Source organism: Larus michahellis, chromosome 4 (assembly GCF_964199755.1).
Source record: "Larus michahellis chromosome 4, bLarMic1.1, whole genome shotgun sequence".
NCBI classification, from domain to species: domain Eukaryota; kingdom Metazoa; phylum Chordata; class Aves; order Charadriiformes; family Laridae; genus Larus; species Larus michahellis.
The window spans coordinates 88,106,451-88,125,291 of record NC_133899.1 but is presented as its reverse complement, the minus strand read 5'-3'; the positions used below and the strand labels follow the sequence as shown (position 1 = coordinate 88,125,291).

Here is an 18,841-nt window from a genome sequence, read left to right as displayed (position 1 = left end):
GCCCAGAACTGGACACAGTACTCCAGGGGCGGCCTCACCAAGGCAGAGTAGAGGGGGAGGATGACCTCCCTCCACCTGCTGGCCACACTCTTCTTGATGCAGCCCAGGATGCCATTGGCCTTCTTGGCCACAAGGGCACATTGCTGGCTCATGGTCATCCTGTTGTCCACCAGGACTCCCAGGTCTCTTTCAGCTGAGCTGCTCTCCAGCAGGTCAGCCCCCAACCTGTATTGGTGCAGGGGATTATTCTTCCTTAATAATACTTTGCATCAAAGATATCATGTGGAATTTGCCCCTGACCTTGAGAGGTGACCTCACTAATATTATTTTGAGTAATTAGTTCAAACTATGCCTTGTTCATTTGTAGAAAAGCTCCTTTGAGTGCAGCAGAGAGCATCATGGCTGCAAGTATTGCAAAATGCTTTTCTTCATCTTTAGGTCAGGAATTATCATCTTTGTGCTAATATTGCTACAGATTTGTGAGTGACAGATCCGGTGATTTGGCGGTTATACAAGCAGAACAGGTTGTCTACAAACCCAGAGCTTATGGAGCGGTTTGCATTTCGTGCTCTGGTTCCATTTGGTTTGTGCAAAGCCACAGATAGGAAGATTTATGACATTTTTCTCTCAAAGCATTTTCAATACAAGGTAATTACAAAATCAGTAAATTGATATGTTTAATAGCTTAATCACTAATTGATGCTCTTTCACAGAAGTTGCTGCGTCCAGTAACGTATGACAGCCAGGAGCATGTTGCTAGGGAGAGCTGAATTTTCGTGTTGCAGTGTGATAATGTACAGCTATTACTTTGATGACTTGCTTGAAAATAGGTGTGTTTTCTTCAAGGAGTATCCGTGTTTGTCGAAAGTCATCAGGATGGCAGGAAGAAAATTTTAAGTATATTCTTCAAAGCAATTGCATTGATGGCTGAGGGAATGGAAGTATGCTGTAGATTTTACTCATGTTTGAAGTTGTTATATGAAGATTATTCTATTTATCTGCGGATTTCTAGAATACAGTAATTTTACAGAATTCAATTTTTGCTATTTTGAGAATAATAGGATTGAACGTGAACGTTGTGCCAGGTTTTTTTTGCTGATGAATCTGGCAAGTGACATCCTGAGGTGGATGACTGATGGGCTGGGCTGTGCAGTGTTTTATGGGTTAATGTCACGAGTCAGAATCGATGTTTTGTTTGATTTCTAAGATAAGAGATAGTGGGGTCTTCCTTGGGGTATTTCTGTTCTGTAGTATAAAGAATATTGGACTTAGTCTTCATGGTTTAGGATCCCTGTAGCTCTTCCTGCATGTGGTAGTTCAGTCTTAGAAACTGCTAGAATTTTTTTTTCTTTCCAAGTAAGAAGGCTTATGGTGCTTTTTTTTGTTTGTTTTTATAATGCTTTTGTTGATTATTCGTTTTGGGATTTTTTTTCTTGATCAAGTGAGTATGTTTGTACAATTTTAGATATGTAGTTGGATGTTGCCCGCTGTTGAGTGTATAATTGTGGTTTTCAGGTTATTAATTACTTGTGATTAGATCTGGCTCCTTATTGGATGTAGAAATATGCTTTAAGACAGGATATTATCGAGTTGCTTTTCTCAGTAGAAGCTGAGGTCCCTGGAAGAGACAGGAAATTGGAATATGCTTAGTTGATTTTTGTAAAACACATTAGGGCTGTTGCATAAATATCTGTCGTTGATGTTTGGGTGCTGAGAGATGGCAGGACTACTTTTCAGATAGCTATCTTATTGGGATGACATAGTTAGCAGAGGGACCATTTCCTCATCTTCTGTTACATGGTCTTTTATCACCGCATGATGAGTGAGTACTTCTTGTTTTCATGAAGCACAAGGTGTTTTTTTTTTAATTTGATTTCTTTGGTAGTAGGTATATTTATTTTTTCCTGAATGGCACTGTAGTCTATTTTCACAACATTGACAAAAGCGTATATAGAAAGTCTTACCTAGACTGTGTGTGTTTTGCGTAGGAAGTAGATGTCACTGTTTACCTTGGCATCTTTTTGCTGGTGCATATTTTCCATTTCAAATGCTATATTTTAGCATTTTGTATATTGTTGCTGTGATTGGACTAGATGATCTCCAGAGGTCCCTTCCAGCCCTATGATTCTGTGATGTTATTATAACCATTAGTTATGTGTTAATGTTAGCACGTTATTGTAGCAACACAGGAAGGGCCTGAAGATCTAGACGGAACTGGCTGCTGAAAAATACTTACAAGCTATTTGCATACATGGGATTTTTTTTTTAATATCAAGAGATAAATGACATACAAGAAGGTGGAGGGATGTCATCATATACATTTCCCATAAGGACATTGCATCATATATTAATGTAATTCATTGATATCCTTATTGAAACAAATCTCCTTCTACTATTCTATTTTTTTAATGGTTTCGTGCAGTTTTGGAAATCACAGGTTTGCAAAATGTGGATATTGTTTCAATACTTAGTAATTCAGGTCTATTAGTTTATCGTCAGTACATTTTTTTACAGCACAGTTTTGATCAGGAAGATTGTTGTAACTTTTTTGACGGACTGAAAAATCCAATTTGAAAAGTTTCTATACGGAATCATAGAATCTTCATGGTCGGAAAGGACCTTTGAGATCATCGAGTCATATGGCCCTGAGGACGTGGCCTTAAGAGCGTGAAGTTGCATTAGGAGGTAGTGCAGTTTTAAATAGCTGCCCTGAGTTACTGTGTGGGACAAGGCTAGTCGATAGCCAGCGTGAGACAAGGTTACTTAAATCTAGCAGCCACAGCTCCACGTTTAACTGGCAGCGTACAGCTATTCAATCGACTTACAGACCTGGTCCTGCTCCCGCTAAAATGGGAAGAGGTTTGCTATTGATATCAAGTTGAAATTGATTGGGACTTTGACTGACGTTTTCTAAACGGTTTAATTATAATAATGATTCTGAGTGTGCCCAGTAGGGTTGAAAAATTTAAAAACATTGTCACGTAAAGTATTGGAAAATGCCAAACTGCCCAAAGATCAGAGGAAAAAAGTAGGACAGGGGAAGACATATAAGAAGCTGAAAGATGAGCCAAAGCCACATCTTGTGTAAACACGTAGCAGGAAAAAGAGAGGATGCTTTCTGTGAAAACTGTGGGCCCAGATCCATGTGTGCTATATGTCAAAAGGGACAAGATGTTGTATGAGTAATGCAGATGCCAGAAGTACACTTTGAGGGCAACTGCTTTGGCACAATCATTTTTCTTCAACATTTAAGCTTCTGCAGTGGTAGGTGCCATAGAAATCACCAAGAAAATTGTCCGTTTCTGAAATATTAGAACTGAAGACATTTTATGCTGAAGCTGTCGGGACACGACGTACTGTCAGCCTCCGTGCAGTGAGGGAGGGAACGGTCAGACACAAACGTGACAAATTGTGAAAACGAAGAGCAGGCGCCAGCCACGGTGCCCAGGCACGTTGGCTGTCCCTGGAACCAGAGAGGCCGGAGGAGCAGCCAAGGTGGCGCTTTGGGCACCAGGTCGTTGGTGGCACCTGACACACGTTGTGAGCCGGAACCAGATGCTCTCCTGGCCCTGGGGCTCCTTGATGAACCATCCTGGGGGGTGATCACCCGGCTCCAGGCAATTGGCATCTGGAGCATGTTGACGTGTATGTCCTAAATGGGGTGTGCTTCCGAGCAGAGGTAATTTCGAATACCTCGGCATTTGTTCCAAATTAGACAGAGATAAAAATTATTTGAGAGAATCGTTCTGCATCACTTAGTCTCCGCCTTGCTTGATCCTGTTTTCTGGGATATTGCTGACAACAAATTCAGAGCCATCTACGTGATGATCTGCATGACGTTCTCAAAATAGATACAATAAATGTGATCTGCATTTGGGGGGGGTGGTGGTGTTGAAATTTCTGTATTACTCGTTGTTGGCTGATTTGGAGGCACTTTGCAATAATGAATAAGCCGGTGTTAATGAATAGCGTATGTGCTGGATGTTTTAGGTTTTACTTTATTCATCAGCTGAATATGACGTAATGTTTTTGAAATGGAAAGTTTTCAGAGAGTTATCTCTTGACAAACACTTTTAAGTTATGTGATATTCCCAGAAATACAAGTTCTGTTTTCTTTTGTTTTGCATTTTCTTGGCTGAATTATACTCTTGACTGGAATGGTCAAATCTTAAAAAGACGCCCCAAAACAAAAAAGCTGAAGCTTTGGGCAAGGTGGGAACTAATCCTCTCTCAAGAAAAGAAGTAAATGTTTCCAGCACACTGTGACGGAGGCGTAGAGCATGCTGGTGTGCCCAAAATGAATTTTAAAAGGCTTACGCCCTCAGTGGTTGTTCTCTTATTGCTAAAATAAGCGATACAACTGTTTGAAGAAGACTGACTCAGAAAAGAAAGAGCAGCAGGTTGTTGTCGTCATGGGGATGGGTTATCCATCGGGCGTAACGACTGGTGCTAAAACCAAAGGTGCTCTGGCCTGAACTGAGGGTGTTACCAAAGACAGGCCTCTGCTTTGGTTCTAAAAGAGTTGTTTCTTACTAACCTTCTTGCTGTTTGAGAAAATAGCTAATTACTGACCTTCTTACTGTGTAAAAATAATCACTGAGCTGATGTTACAGATCGTGATAATGAGGAGACAACCAGAAGTAGTTAATCACTTCAAGGTTCTTCTATATGTCAAGTGTGTACTCCTATAGCAATTAGGATAGAGTTATGGCTGCTTCAAAGAACATCCTTATTCTCTTTAATAAGTTGGCAAACTTAGAGCAAACTTTTACTACCCTGAGATGACTCAATACCTTAAAAGGATGATGTGAGGAAGGGTCTCCTTACCCAAACGACCACCGAGACACTCACGCTTGCGCAGAAGTGTTTTGCTGACACAGCAAAATTTGATACGCACGCGCAAAAAGGCTATTCGGTCATCCTAATGAATATGTGAGCCTAGGTGGAGTTATGGATTAGGTAGGTGGAATAATGATAATATTTTGTGTATAAATAATGGGTGAATATCCCCGGTAAGGGGTGCTAGATGTGTGGGTTTTCCCCCGAGCACCCGACGTCGAATAAAGCAATATCTCCTCTCTAAACTACTTTTGGTTTCGAGAGCTTTTATTTCGGGTAACAAGGGGAGGAAAATCCCCTACAGGAGATAAAAAGACGGGCCAGGCAGGAAGGTGGGTGATGTGGCTCTTCTCTCCCTGCGCGTCCTCTGAGCTTGTTTCTGCAGAGGAACAGTTATTTTCCTTCAGTTTAGAGGTTGAGTACTTTACTACAACCCTAGCAAACCGCTATTTCACTTTTGTTGTAAAAAGTTTTATGTGAAGGAAAAGCATGAGGGCTGGGGAAGGAAAAGGGAAATTTCAGCGAATAAAAAAGCACAAAGGTCTTATTTCCGTTTTCTTTAATGTACATCCGGAATAGTCACAAATGAGAGACAAAAGCATTCTGGAAGTAATGAGCATTAAGAAAATGTACGAGCTGTGAGTCTTTGCAGAAATTACGTTTTTAACTGGCTTTTCTTCTTATTGTAAGTGCTTGGAATAGAATTCAGATGTTGCCAAACGTCTGGGTTTTGCTGCACAACTGATTAAATGGAATAGCTGCCAGAAAGTGTTATCCTCAGTTACATTTGACACCTTGTGCTACACTACACAAGTGTAATTTAAAAGCACAAGCCTCTGTTTTTCTAAGATACAAATAATACTTGCAGAACAGGCACAGTAGAATTGTGTTTACCAGATAATTTATTCAATTTTCAGGTTAAACGGTTTCTAATTAAAAAGTTGTTCTTGTTAAAAAAATAGAATCAATTATAAAATAAAAAATTGTACAGTAAATATTTTATCTTTTTTTTTCTTAAACATTCATTTAAGGCCTATGTGAGGGGGAAAATGGAGTTCAGAATATCCAAACTATTTAACGTGTGATTAAACATCACCTGGTCGATCATGTTTTCTAACTAAGCAGAATGTCTGAGAATTTTGTCCTCAATAAACAGCAATCCTCGGTATGAAATACAATACATCCTTAAAAGTTTTGTAATAACCAAATAAAATCCCAATTTATCGTGTCTTGAAAGGAAGAAAGCCCAGGCATGACTGTGTAATCCGTCTGACATGAAGCCATAGCCTAGCCTTTTCTGGCAAAAAAACACAAACCCAACAACAACCTTTGAAATTTTGTATAATGAAAAGAAAGGGAATGGAGTAACTTTTTTTCTGAAGTATTTTCAGCAGTTACCAAAGAAATTAAAAAAACCCCAACAACCACACACACACAAACTCCACCACCAGCAGCAAAAGCCGTCACTGTATACTTTATATTCCACGTTGATGTGCTGTATAAGGTTTCTGGGGAAAAAATGCTAAAAAGCCTTTTAAAAAACATTTTTTGGCTGCGCTACCAAGCGTGCAGTGTTTGTAATAGCTGTACAGCCGTGCAGCCGCATCGCCCGCCTGACCTGAACCGCAGCCCTTAATTATTCTGGGGGTGGAATTCATGCCCTGCTATTAATGTGGAATAAATTTGGGATCGAGTAAGACTGAAATGTGAAGGTGGGCACCACTCCCTCTGTCCTGCCTCTGACCCACGCAGCACACGCTGTGTTTGATCGAACTAAGGGGTCCTGTTTCTGGGACTTCTCATAAGGAAATAGGATTTTATTTTATTTTTTATTTTTTTTCCAACGAGTCAGTGTGGTTTTGGGTTTGTTAAATTGTAAATGGAAATAGGATCACAGCCTGGTTTTGCTGACCTGTACCTTCGGGGAAGAATCCAGCAACTCACCTCACGGGTGAGAAGCTTTAGGTTTTGTCTGACTCCTGAGAAGCCACGGGAGGTCTTGGAGGAGGAGGTGTCTGTGGAAAAGCCAGGTTTGGCAAGAAAGTTCAGCTCTACCTTTTCAGGGTAAAATACCAGCAAGAACACTTAAGGGAACTGTATTTGGAGCTTATTTGTAAAGTACCACGTAGTTATCATCAATACATAATCCAACAGTAATTTATGCTTTGTATTTACGTGGGTATGTTTGTCCCAAGAAAGATCATTGAAAGGATTCATTTTTTGAAAACAAACAAAAGTTATAACTTCTCCAAAGGTACACAAAATTTTTCCTTCTAATGTGACTCAGGAAGCGTGGAAGTGTAAAGCTTCTAGCCACTGTTTCTTCAGATTACAGAACTTCTCTCTCACCCCCATGTCTTGCTGCGTTTGTGTGACTTTGAGGAACGTGGACATCTCAACTACCTATATTATATTGATATGATATTTATAAATTCTTGAGCACTCAAAGTCATTCAAAGTCATCATCCCAAAGGCATATAGGCATTGCCTTCCTTTTTCTTTTCTTTTTTTTTCTTTTTTTTTATTTATTTATCTGTATGCAGAAATTCTCTCTGGTCTGAATTACTTGGTATAAAAAAATTCTGTGTCAATTTGGATTTCTCTCTGGATGTCTCTCTACTTGAAATCAGACTGGTCTTCTCTTTTTGCTTTTTATATTTATGCGTGGAAGAATTTAAATATGGGCATTTTGTGTAATGTATTTCGCAATGCATAAAGGTAAGTACGTTCATTTAAGTGAGTTGGAAAAGTGTGCTCCACTGACAGTAATTGCTCGGTGCAGTCTTTCAGAGGATGAAAAAATTATTTATCTCACTGTTTCCTCTGTAAGACCTGATTCTAAAAGAATGCCTAAGAGAAACTTAATATTTTTAACTTTTTCTAGGCTATGCTTTTTAAAGGTACTTTACTCCTTATCAGAATTGGGCTCGTGTGGTCCTACTGGTATTTTGTCCTTTTTCTTTATGCAGTATCCAAACCACCTTAATTGAACTCGACTCCCTAAAAAACTTCTAAATTAAAGCAGCAGTGAAGCTATTGCAATATAAATTCAGCCTTCATAGAAAAAAAAATTCAGAAAAAAATGATTATTCTGCACTTTCGGGATAAACGTCACTACTTTCAAGTGAGTGGTTCATCAAAATGCATTTTTAATGCCAGGATTTTATTCTCACTTGATGTCAGTTGGATCGATATCACTGGTCTATTGACTCAGTAATCTGTGAAATAAAATAAATAGACATGAAAGTTACAGAAAAAGTTAGTCCATCAAAATATGACAATATTACCAAAAATAAGGTCAGGCTTGATAAACGCTGCATTCCAAAAGACTTTATGAATACATGTGAGCCCGTGCTTTGGAAGAATATCTTTTCACCATAAACTGGAAGTGTTTTACTTGATGTGAGCGGTGTTATGACAATATGTTTTTTGGTGAGACACTGGCACACGTTGCCTAGAGAGGTGGTGGAGGCCCCATCCCTGGAGACATTCAAGGCCAGGCTGGATGAGGCTCTGAGCAACCTGATCTAGTTGAAGATGTCCCTGCTCACTGCAGGGGGGTTGGACTAGATGGCCTTTAGAGGTCCCTTCCAACCCAAACCGTTCTATGATTCTATGTTAGATTAATCAATTGTTTCTAGTGGCAGGCAGCAATTAAAAAAATTAAACACTTTTCCTCCGACTTGATTTCCGATATGGCTGCAGTTCCATTGAGTACAAGGTATTACACAGCACCAGTCGTTGCCCTGCAAGGGAAGAGGCAGCAGTCACCTCTGACCACTGTTACCTGCTTCCTAGCAGCTACCCAGCTTTTCAGATACCTACATAATGCACCTGTGGAAGGAAACCAGACATCCTGAAATTCACAGCTTTAGCTCTGCTATTCCACTGATTTAAACTGTAACACAGATGGTTCACAGAATGGAGAAGTTTCCTGGTTGTCTGGCCCACACCATGTGGCGGTCCATCATCTTCGTGGTGATTCTAGTCCTTGAGCGAGGCACATCGTCAGAGATGCCAGCCTGGCCTCTCGTTTATCGTGTAACTGTTATTTCGTGTAATTACCTTTTTAATGGCAATTCAAGCTATTTAATTATATATACTGTTTTTTTCAAATCTTGGTTCTCATTATTTGAAAATGTATTAATTTGTATGACTGTACTGTAAAAATAGCTTAATAAGTAGCAATAATTAAAATGTTAACGATGTGAGGAAATACTTGGTCTAGTTCTACTCTCTGCTGAGATACTGGAATCTGCACCTGACAGAGCCAAGCTTAATGTTCAGTCTTTCAAACATTGACTGGGGGCGGTGTTTGGTGCGAGTGCTGTTATGTACTGTATTTAGCAACAGATGCAAATGTTACTGAACTGTAGAAAAATTTTGGTATGTTAGTAAGTTTTTTTCTCTCAAAAGCCAGTCATAAGTCAAGTTAAATTTTGCAAATTCAGATGAAATCGAAGGTTTCTTTCTGTATTGGATGCTCCGTTGCCAGACGGAGGAACCAAACCGGTGGCTTTGTGTGTGCGACAGTGAGTGGTATCAGGTGTAAGAAACGTGTTGCAGTGGAAATTAGGGACTGCGTTCACAAGAGACTGCCCCCATCTGAGCAAGCCGTTGACTTCTGCTTTGAAGCAAGATGGCCTAATCAGACATGGTTTTGACTAATGGCACTGTGGCTGCGCCGATACATCTGCAGATAAATACCTAATCCTGTTTTAAAATGTGACTAAGTAGCTCTTGACACGAGCAGGGAACTGAAAATGCCAGGCTTTTGTCTTTTACCTGCCAATGCCTAATGTTAATGGTCGTTTTATGCCTAATGCTAATGAAACATCACTTGAGGTCTCTGCTGAGCACTACAGGCTTGCCTCCGCTAATACACATCAGCTAGGATATGTGCTGGAAGCGCTCGCCTTGCCCCAACGCAGAGTCTGAGTGAAGCGTGTTTGACGGGGTGTACCCTAAGGAGCGTTTGCGTTGTGTGGCTATACGTTAAGCTATGCCAGAGTCAGCAGAGCAGATGCGATCTTGAAAAGTCTGGCGAGAAAATAGCATCCGGCTGGGGATGAGCTTCGGGAACCTGGTGGGCGTGGGGTGGTGCTGAGGGAAAGGGGGCTTGCAAAATGTTTGGTCAAAATTAAAACGTGTTGCTCTTTAACTGAGAAATGAGAACTTGAGCCGATTCTTCTGTACGCACAAAACGTGCGTGACCTCATCAGAATTTCAGAGAGAAAGGATAACCGGTTAGTCCAGCGTCTTTCGCTATGGTTCCTGTCATAAACAGGGAAGACAACTGGGCAGTTTTTGCAAATACAACAGTAAAAGGAAACTGTGCCGTGTTCCTTTTGGTTGCATAGTAATGCGTTATTAATGACAGGGTAGGGAACTGCAGGAATCTGGGAGCTCCTACTTCCCTAAAATGTAAAGTTTTTGCAGAGAGTGTGTTTCTCTAAAGCGAGCGGTCTGAGTGTATCTGGCTCCTAGGAAATAGGAGAGAAATTTGTTGTCTTTATTTACTGAGGGTTTAAAAGCATCTCCTCAACACCTGCACTCGATACACCGCATGCACGTTGTAAAAAGCCAGATCTCCTCCTGAAGGACTACGCAGGAAAATAATGTAGCATCATATAAAAAGCCAGCAGTCTTTCCTGCCGGCTGCTGACCCTGACTTCAAACACAAATCTCCCCAAATGCCTTCTCACTATGGAGCTGCATAACTAGCTATTCCTGCGAATTTTCCTTTCATTTCTCCGGGAAAGGAGACGGAGAAACACCTCTGGACTTCACCCCTTTTTATACCAGCAGACAGTGGCATTTGTAAGGTGTCTACATGTATGAAAGTTTGGGTGTTTTCTAATTCCTCTGTTTATGACGAGTTACGTTAACGTTAGCATCTCAATCTTTAAAACTACAAAATAGCGTTTCCTATTACAAACAGAAGTCAGGTAAATAGACGAAATAATAAAAACTGTTTGAATACTTTGAATTTTCCAAAAGAATACTATGGCATAATTCTAAATACTTTACAGCATGGAATATGATCTTTAAGGTCCCTTCCAATTCAAACCATTCTACGATTCTATTGAATTACTTTTGCTACTGACGTTGAAATTAAAAGAGTTGACTTGCTTTTATATAAATGGAGATGATCTGAGTGCAGTTCCCACGTAAAAATACACTTTTTCTCAGGAAAAAATTAACTCCCTTGAGGCCTGGTCTTTTGGCAAGCAGTTCTGACCCAATTCATATATATTACTTGTAAAATTTATGTCCTTTCCTCACTCACGGGCACCGCGTGAAAAATTATGAGGAAAAAAATGCCTTGTAGGTTGCATCAACTTTTTCTTCTTTATTCCCACAGGCACAACAGCTAACAGACCTGGAGCAAAAGCTAGCAGTTGCAAAAGATGAATTGGAAAAGGCAGCCCTTGACAAAGTAAGAAGTGTAACGTAACGTAAGCGTGTTTGTCTCTATCACCTGCGAATGTTTCAGCGTAATTTGACAAAAACAAATGAAAGCCTTACAAAAGATGTAAATGTGTACTTAATTGCATGTAGCTGGCTGTAATGCTACCAAAGTCAGTGGAACTAATTATGATGCATGTAGTTTAGTACATCTGCAAAGTTATTTAAGAGGGGGGGCGGTCAGATTGGAAAGAAACACCTCAAAAAACCCACAGAAAGCCAAACGCTGCAATTCTTTATGTGCAAATGTACATTAACAAGAACGTGCCTGTTACCGATAATGGTTTTTATCTGAGGTTTAGTCGTGGTTCCAAGTAGGATGTGGTATAGAAATGGGTGTGCGTCTTGTTGGGGTGGGACTGATGTGACTCTGGTGTGGGCAGAGGTTTCCACTCAGGACAGGGAGGCTGTGGGGAATCCCAGGAAGGGGACAAAGCCGGACACGTTCACTCCTGACAGCTGTGCAACAGGGGAGCTTTCTTCTAGATCTAGGGTAGCTGGGAAGAAAATATCCTGCAATAGGAAAGCAGTTTATCAGAAAGGAAAAAACTTCAACGCGTTATCAAAGACTACTTTTTTGTTTGCTTTCGCATATTTTCAGGTTCCAGTAGACATTTTTAAAAAAGTATACCCCTTGCACCAAAAGCATTTTTCTGTAATCTTCAATATTGCAATCAGTGAAATCATCCTCGTGAGTGAGGATTTGCCTCCAGCGTTGCAAAACATAAGCAACGCTCACAGTAGCATTATCCAAACCTGTGTCTGCATCTGATGGTATATCGTGTATTTCTTGTTGGTACACTGAACTGAACTGCTCCACATATTAATCTAAAAATTAAGCGTGTTCCTTCTTTGCTCGTATAACGCTTGCAGACGTGGTCTCTCAGCGGTGCCAACGTACTGTCTGTGGCAATGCCAGGCGAGCAATGCTTGCCGTAAATACCTTCCAAACGCAGTTATTCATTATAATGCAGACAGTTGTGAAGGAGAAAGCAAAGAACATTTGACATCAGGAACTTTTAATTGAGACTGCTATTAAGGGATTCTGTCTGCAAATTAAAAGGGGATTTGCAGCACACCCAACTGACTTCTCTGACCCTCTGTTTCTTTCCTATTAAATCTTACAGAATTTTAATTTAGGGCTCAGTTGTGGTTTTGTAGGCTTACCAGAAGCCCGGTGTCATCTTGCAAATTATCGTTGAGAGAGTCTTCGGATGGCATCATTGCTTGCAGGCTGCGAAAGTGCAGTGGAAATGGCAAGCAGGAGGTTAAAAGGCAGCGCCAGGGAAGCAAAAAGGCAAAGTTCACACCGGTGAGAACTGTGAGACAGTTTTATGAGATGAGAAGTACCTGTGTTTGACTAGTTCTAACTGCAGAGTAATAAGACCATTTAAGTTGCAGGTACCTTTTTCCCCTGGTTAAGAGCTTTTTTGTATGAACTATGAACTTAAAAGAGTTAGAAACGGCCAATGGCCCATCGATGTCTTCAGTGAAGACTCGGCCTTTACTGTCTTGACAATGGTGGTGCACATAGTTTCAGCTAAAGGAATGGAACCAATATGTAAACAATGCACATTTTTGGAACATGAAATGTATTTGAAATGAATAATTGAGTGATTGAATCTCAGCCTGTGCCTATAAATAGGCATTAAATTGTATCTTTCTTTTGGGAGGGTATCAGGCTTTTCTGTTGAATATTAGTTTGTGCTGACAGTGGACTTAGTGTCTCTCATAAGTCTATTTACACTACAGCACTGTCGTGGTTTAGCCTCAGATGGCAACAAAGAACCACGTGCCGCTCGCTCGCGCCTTCCTAATACAGGAAGAATCATAAGAAAAGGCAAGACTCTTGGGTTGAGACAAAGGCAGTTTAACAGGACAGTAAAGGGAACAGGCAAACAACAACAACAACACGGATAGGGGAATATACAAACACGATTACGGAACTGCCGCTCGCCGGCCGGACCTGGGACGCCCCAGCCCGCTTTTAAGCAGCAACTTCCTGCCCCCTCCCCCGGCAGTTCAGGGTGGGCGTGGCTCACATGGCATGGAATACCAGGGAAAATTAACCCTGTCCCCACCGGAACCAGGACATTATCCACCCCTTATTCCATACCATCTATGCCATGCCTAGCAGGTTCCAATGAATTGCCACCACTTTCCCCTGTTATATATATATATATATACACACACATATAATGCCCTTAGTTTATGGGCCATCCCTCCAAAGTGTCCGTTGAGTTCTTTTAATCCACGGCTTTGGGCTCCATCTGTTAGAACAGTCTCTCAGGGCAGGTGAGATGCTGGGTGGTGCTGGTCTGTTGCATGCTGTATTTTTCGGAGCTTGTGACTGGTGCACCTGGTGTGGCTCATGCACGCAGTCCGTGGGCTGAAGATGTAGATCTTGAGGAAACTGCTGGGCGCCAGCTGCTGAGATCAGTTCTTATCCCATCATCCCTGTGCCTTACTTGTAGTACAACTGATAGCAATTATAGCAATGAGGACATACAGTGACAGTGTTACTTATCAATTAACAGCACACAATCTGATTCATTGGCTATTCTCGCCCAAAATCAGATCCCCATGAGGTACACATCGGACTTCCCCATCCTTCCGCATCACCCACCAAGTGCACCCAGGTCCTTGGGCAAAAGCAATCCCACGGATGGGTTTGCCTTTGCCTGAGGCAGGACTAACCCAGACTGTCTTCCCTAGCATATTCTTCATGTGCACTACGGGGACTTTATCCCCTTCTACGGTACGTGGAAGTTTTGATTGGGCAGGGTCAGCCCGATTGTTAGATCCCCTGGTGTTAACTAGCCAGGTAGCTTTTGCTAAATGTGTATCCCAGTGTTTGAAAGTCCCACCACCCATTGCTCTCAGTGTAGTTTTTAACAGTCCATTGTATCGTTCTATCTTCCCAGAGGCTGGTGCGTGATAGGGGATGTGATACACCCACTCGATACCATGCTCTTTGGCCCAGGTGTCTATGAGGCTGTTTCGGAAATGAGTCCCGTTGTCCGACTCAATTCTCTCTGGGGTACCATGTCGCCACAGGACTTGCTTTTCAAGGCCCAGGATAGTGTTCCGGGCAGTGGCATGGGGCACAGGGTATGTTTCCAGCCATCCAGTGGTTGCTTCCACCATTGTGAGCACATAGCGCTTGCCTTGACGGGTTTGTGGCAGTGTGATATAATCAATCTGCCAGGCCTCCCCATATTTGTATTTCAGCCATCGCCCTCCATACCAAAGAGGCTTCAAACGCTTGGCTTGTTTGATCGCAGCGCATGTCTCACATTCATGGATGACCTGTGCAATAGTGTCCATGGTCAAGTCCACCCCTCGGTCACGAGCCCATCTATATGTCGCATCTCTCCCTTGATGGCCTGAGGAGTCATGGGCCCACCGAGCTATGAATAGTTCACCCTTATGTTGCCAGTCCAGATCCACCTGAGCCACTTCAATCCTAGCGGCCCGATCCACCTGCTGGTTGTTCTGATGTTCCTCTGTGGCCCGATTCTTCGGTACGTGGGCATCTACATGGCGTACTTTCACAGCCAGATTCTCTATCCGGGCAGCAATATCTTGCCATAGGTCAGCAGCCCAGATGGGTTTGCCTCTGCGCTGCCAGTTGCCCTGCTTCCACTGCTGTAACCACCCCCACAGAGCATTTGCCACCATCCATGAGTCAGTGTAGAGACAAAGTACTGGCCATTTTTCTCGCTCAGCAATGTCCAAAGCCAGCTGAATAGCCTTCACCTCTGCAAACTGGCTCGATTCACCCTGTCCCTCACTGGCTTCTGCAACCCGTCGTGTAGGACTCCGCACAGCAGCCTTCCACTTTCGATGCTTTCCCACAATACGGCAGGACCCATCAGCGAACAGGGCATATTTCTTCTAATTTTCTGGCAGTTTATTATATAGTGGGGCCTCTTCTGCACGCGTCACCTCCTCCTCTGGTGACATCCCGAAATCCTTGCCTTCTGGCCAGTCCATGATCACTTCCAGAATTCCTGGGCGACTGGGGTTTCCCATTCGAGTTCGCTGCGTGATCAGTGCAATCCACTTACTCCATGTAGCATCGGTTGCATGATGTGTGGTGGGGACCCTTTCTTTGAACATCCAACCCAGCACCGGCAGTCGAGGTGCTAAGAGGAGCTGTGCTTCTGTACCAACTACTTCCGAAGCAGCTCGAACCCCTTCATATGCTGCCAATATCTCTTTTTCTGTTGGAGTGTAGCGGGCTTCGGATCCTCTGTATCCACGACTCCAAAACCCTAGGGGTCGACCTCGAGTCTCCCCTGGTGCTTTCTGCCAGAGGCTCCAAGTAGGGCCGTTCTCCCCGGCTGCGGTGTAGAGCACATTTTTAACATCTTGTCCTGCCCGGACTGGCCCCAGGGCCACTGCATGGACTATTTCCTGTTTGATTTGTTCAAAAGCTTGTCGTTGCTCAGGACCCCATTTAAAATCATTCTTCTTCCGGGTTACTTGATACAGAGGGCTTGCGATTTGACTGTAATCTGGGATATGCATTCTCCAAAAACCCACAATACCTAAGAAAGCCTGTGTTTCCTTTTTACTAGTTGGTGGAGACATTGCTGCTATTTTGTTGATCACATCCATTGGAATCTGACGGCGTCCATCTTGCCATTTTATTCCTAAAAACTGGATCTCCTGCGCAGGTCCCTTGACCTTACTTTGCTTTATAGCAAAACCAGAGTTCAGAAGGATTTGGACTATTTTACTCCCTTTCTCAAAAACTTCTTCTGCTGTGTTTCCCCATACAATGATGTCATCAATGTACTGCAGATGTTCTGGAGCTTCACCCTGTTCCAGTGCAGTCTGGATCAGTCCATGGCAAATGGTGGGGCTGTGTTTCCACCCCTGGGGCAGTCGATTCCAGGTGTATTGGACGCCCCTCCAAGTGAAAGCAAACTGTGGCCTGCACTCTGCTGCCAAAGGGATTGAGAAGAATGCATTCGCTATATCAATCGTGGCATACCACTTTGCTGCCTTGGACTCCAGTTCGTACTGGAGTTCTAGCATGTCCGGCACGGGCCAGCATCTCAGCTATTAGAAGCAGGCATTTCCCCACTCAAGAGAGAGAGTACAGAGGGTACACACCACGAGGCACCCTGTGGTTCTACCTGCGGGACCACGGAGAGGACATGAGGAAGTGGGATGGACAACCTACTTCGATCCTGCGGACACGGGTACAGGAGTTGCAAGGAAGGACAACCACAAAAGGGGATCCCTCCAGGAAAAGTGCCGCCCCAGTTTCCAGTGGGCCGTTCCCCAGACAAAGCAGAAGGCCTGATCTTGCTTCTGATCCTCTTGAAGGAACTTCCAAGTCATTTATGCAAGAAGTGAGTAATGGATACTATGACCAGTATTAGGGGGGCCCTGCCTCCAGCCAGGTGGAGGAAAGGGACAACCGGGTTTATTGGACGGTGTGGATTCGATGGTTGGAGTAACTGCAGTGGCTACCACAGGGGTTGCAGTAGCCGCAGTGTCTGTCGCAAGGATTGCAGTAGCTACAGTGGCTGCCGCAGGGGTGGCATGGCATGTGGGAGAGCATGGGCAGGTACCTAGAGAACTACTCACTTCCAATGGTCTGGGACTTCACCCCTGAACAATTACAGGACCCTGATAAAGTGGTAGAATATTTGAAGGGAAAATGCTGTGGCTATTCTAGAGAGGCACAACTCACCGCGCTGTGCTGGGCCCTGGCCAGTATCTACCAGGCACTGCTCAGAATTATGCAGCACCCTCAAGGGGAAGCGATGGAAACCAGACCAGCAGCCACTGCGGCTGCTGCAGCCCCTGTGGCAGCCACTGCCACTGAACCAGGGAACCAACCCGTGCCGGTATCAGTTGCCCCACGTTGGGCGCCAAAAAGGACTGTTGTGGTTTAGCCTCAGACGGCAACAAAGAACCACGTGCCGCTCGCTCGCGCCTTCCTAATACAGGAAGAATCGTAAGAAAAGGCAAGACTCTTGGGTTGAGACAAAGGCAGTTTAACAGGACAGCAAAGGGAACAGGCAAACAACAACAACAACACGGATAGGGGAATATACAAACGCGATTACGGAACCTCCGCTCCCCGCCGCTCGCCGGCCGGACCCGGGACGCCCCAGCCCGCTTTTAAGCAGCAACTTCCTCCCCCCTCCCCCGGCAGCTCAGGGTGGGCGTGGCTCACATGGCATGGAATACCAGGAAAAATTAACCCTATCCCCACCGGAACCAGGAACCAGTGTCTCTCATAAGTCTATTTACACTACAGCACTTTGCTAGTCCCGTGATGGACCCTTGGAAGACTGACAAATTTTGCATTACCACAGCCCAAATTATTCTATACTGAATCCAACCGCACGACAAGAGCATGAACAGATCTGGGAAATCTGAAGGCACGTGTCTCATGTTGGCAGTATGTTAACCAGCAAGCAGCCTGTTTTGACCACCATCACATCTATGCAAGGTTATTGAGAACTTTGTTAAACAATGTCCTTGTTTCCCATAGTGTTTCCTTATGTCATACTCTTGTGCCGCCCATTTATAGATCTCCTGTCAGCAAAATCCAAATTTAATTTTGCTACCCACAGGACGAAAACAAAATATTCTGCTTTTACTTTTGGAATGGCAAAATGGCTCGCCATAGGCAAGGCAGAACAAGGGCTGGATGGCAGGGACAGGAGATGAGAGGATGAGGAATTATCCAGAGGGATTTCTGGACAGGAGGAGTGCTGTTTCGATCAGCGTGATTTGTAGGGAGCACATGGGTCGTACAGTGCTGTTAATGACTGTGTCCATATCTTCAAGCAAAATTCGACAGTCTGCTACCTCTGCCAGTTTGGCGTCTGAGCTTATTTTGACTACGTCAAATGGTGATTTACGTTCTGTGCTTGAAAAGGTAGGGGGAAAGACATATTACATGAAAAGAAGCATGCTAAGATCTTTTGTTGTCAATTAGAAATTAAAAGATCCCCGAGTCAGATGGATAAAGCAATCCTTTGCCTTTGACGTTGCCTTTAGGTCAGAGACATATCAGTCTGACTCAAGGTTCATACATTTTAATAAGTAGTTATTCATACAAAGTGCTGTCCTCTTTGATGGTAATCTAGCATTCCTCCTCGCTGCACACATCTTCAGGAAAAGACATTCAATTTTGTCTGTTTGCAAACAAACCAAACTCCATTCCACCTCCTATTTCTTTGATTTTCCTTATTGTGCTGCGCATTAGTAGCTTTTTGTGGTTGTCTTTTGATCCTACCATTGAAATGTACCCTACTAACTATTTTCGTTTATTTTTAAAGAAACACTCGGATTTTTCCAGTTAGGTGATAAACTGCCTCTGAAATGGAACGCAGGAATGTATCTGATGTAAAACATGGCATATTTGTCAGGTTCTAAAAAACACTCGTTCCGCAAATAAACTAAATAAGGTGGTATATGCTGAATGCCATTGCTTGCAGTTCGTATAACTGTAAGATTTTTATTTTCTGTGTGTAATATTTCACATACATAGTATGTAGTG

The 18,841-nt window shown here is 43.1% G+C and overlaps 1 protein-coding gene across 3 annotated transcripts in view; it reads left to right on the top strand.

Annotated features, from left to right (window-relative positions):
• Positions 1 to 18,841, top strand: part of LUZP2 (leucine zipper protein 2) — a 215,788-nt gene that overhangs the window by 150,424 nt on the left and 46,523 nt on the right. For all 3 annotated transcript variants that reach the window (XM_074586277.1, XM_074586279.1, XM_074586278.1), the window contains one exon: positions 11,204 to 11,278. In XM_074586277.1, coding sequence (XP_074442378.1) covers positions 11,204 to 11,278 — 75 coding nt within the window. The remainder of the gene's footprint in view (positions 1 to 11,203; positions 11,279 to 18,841) is intronic.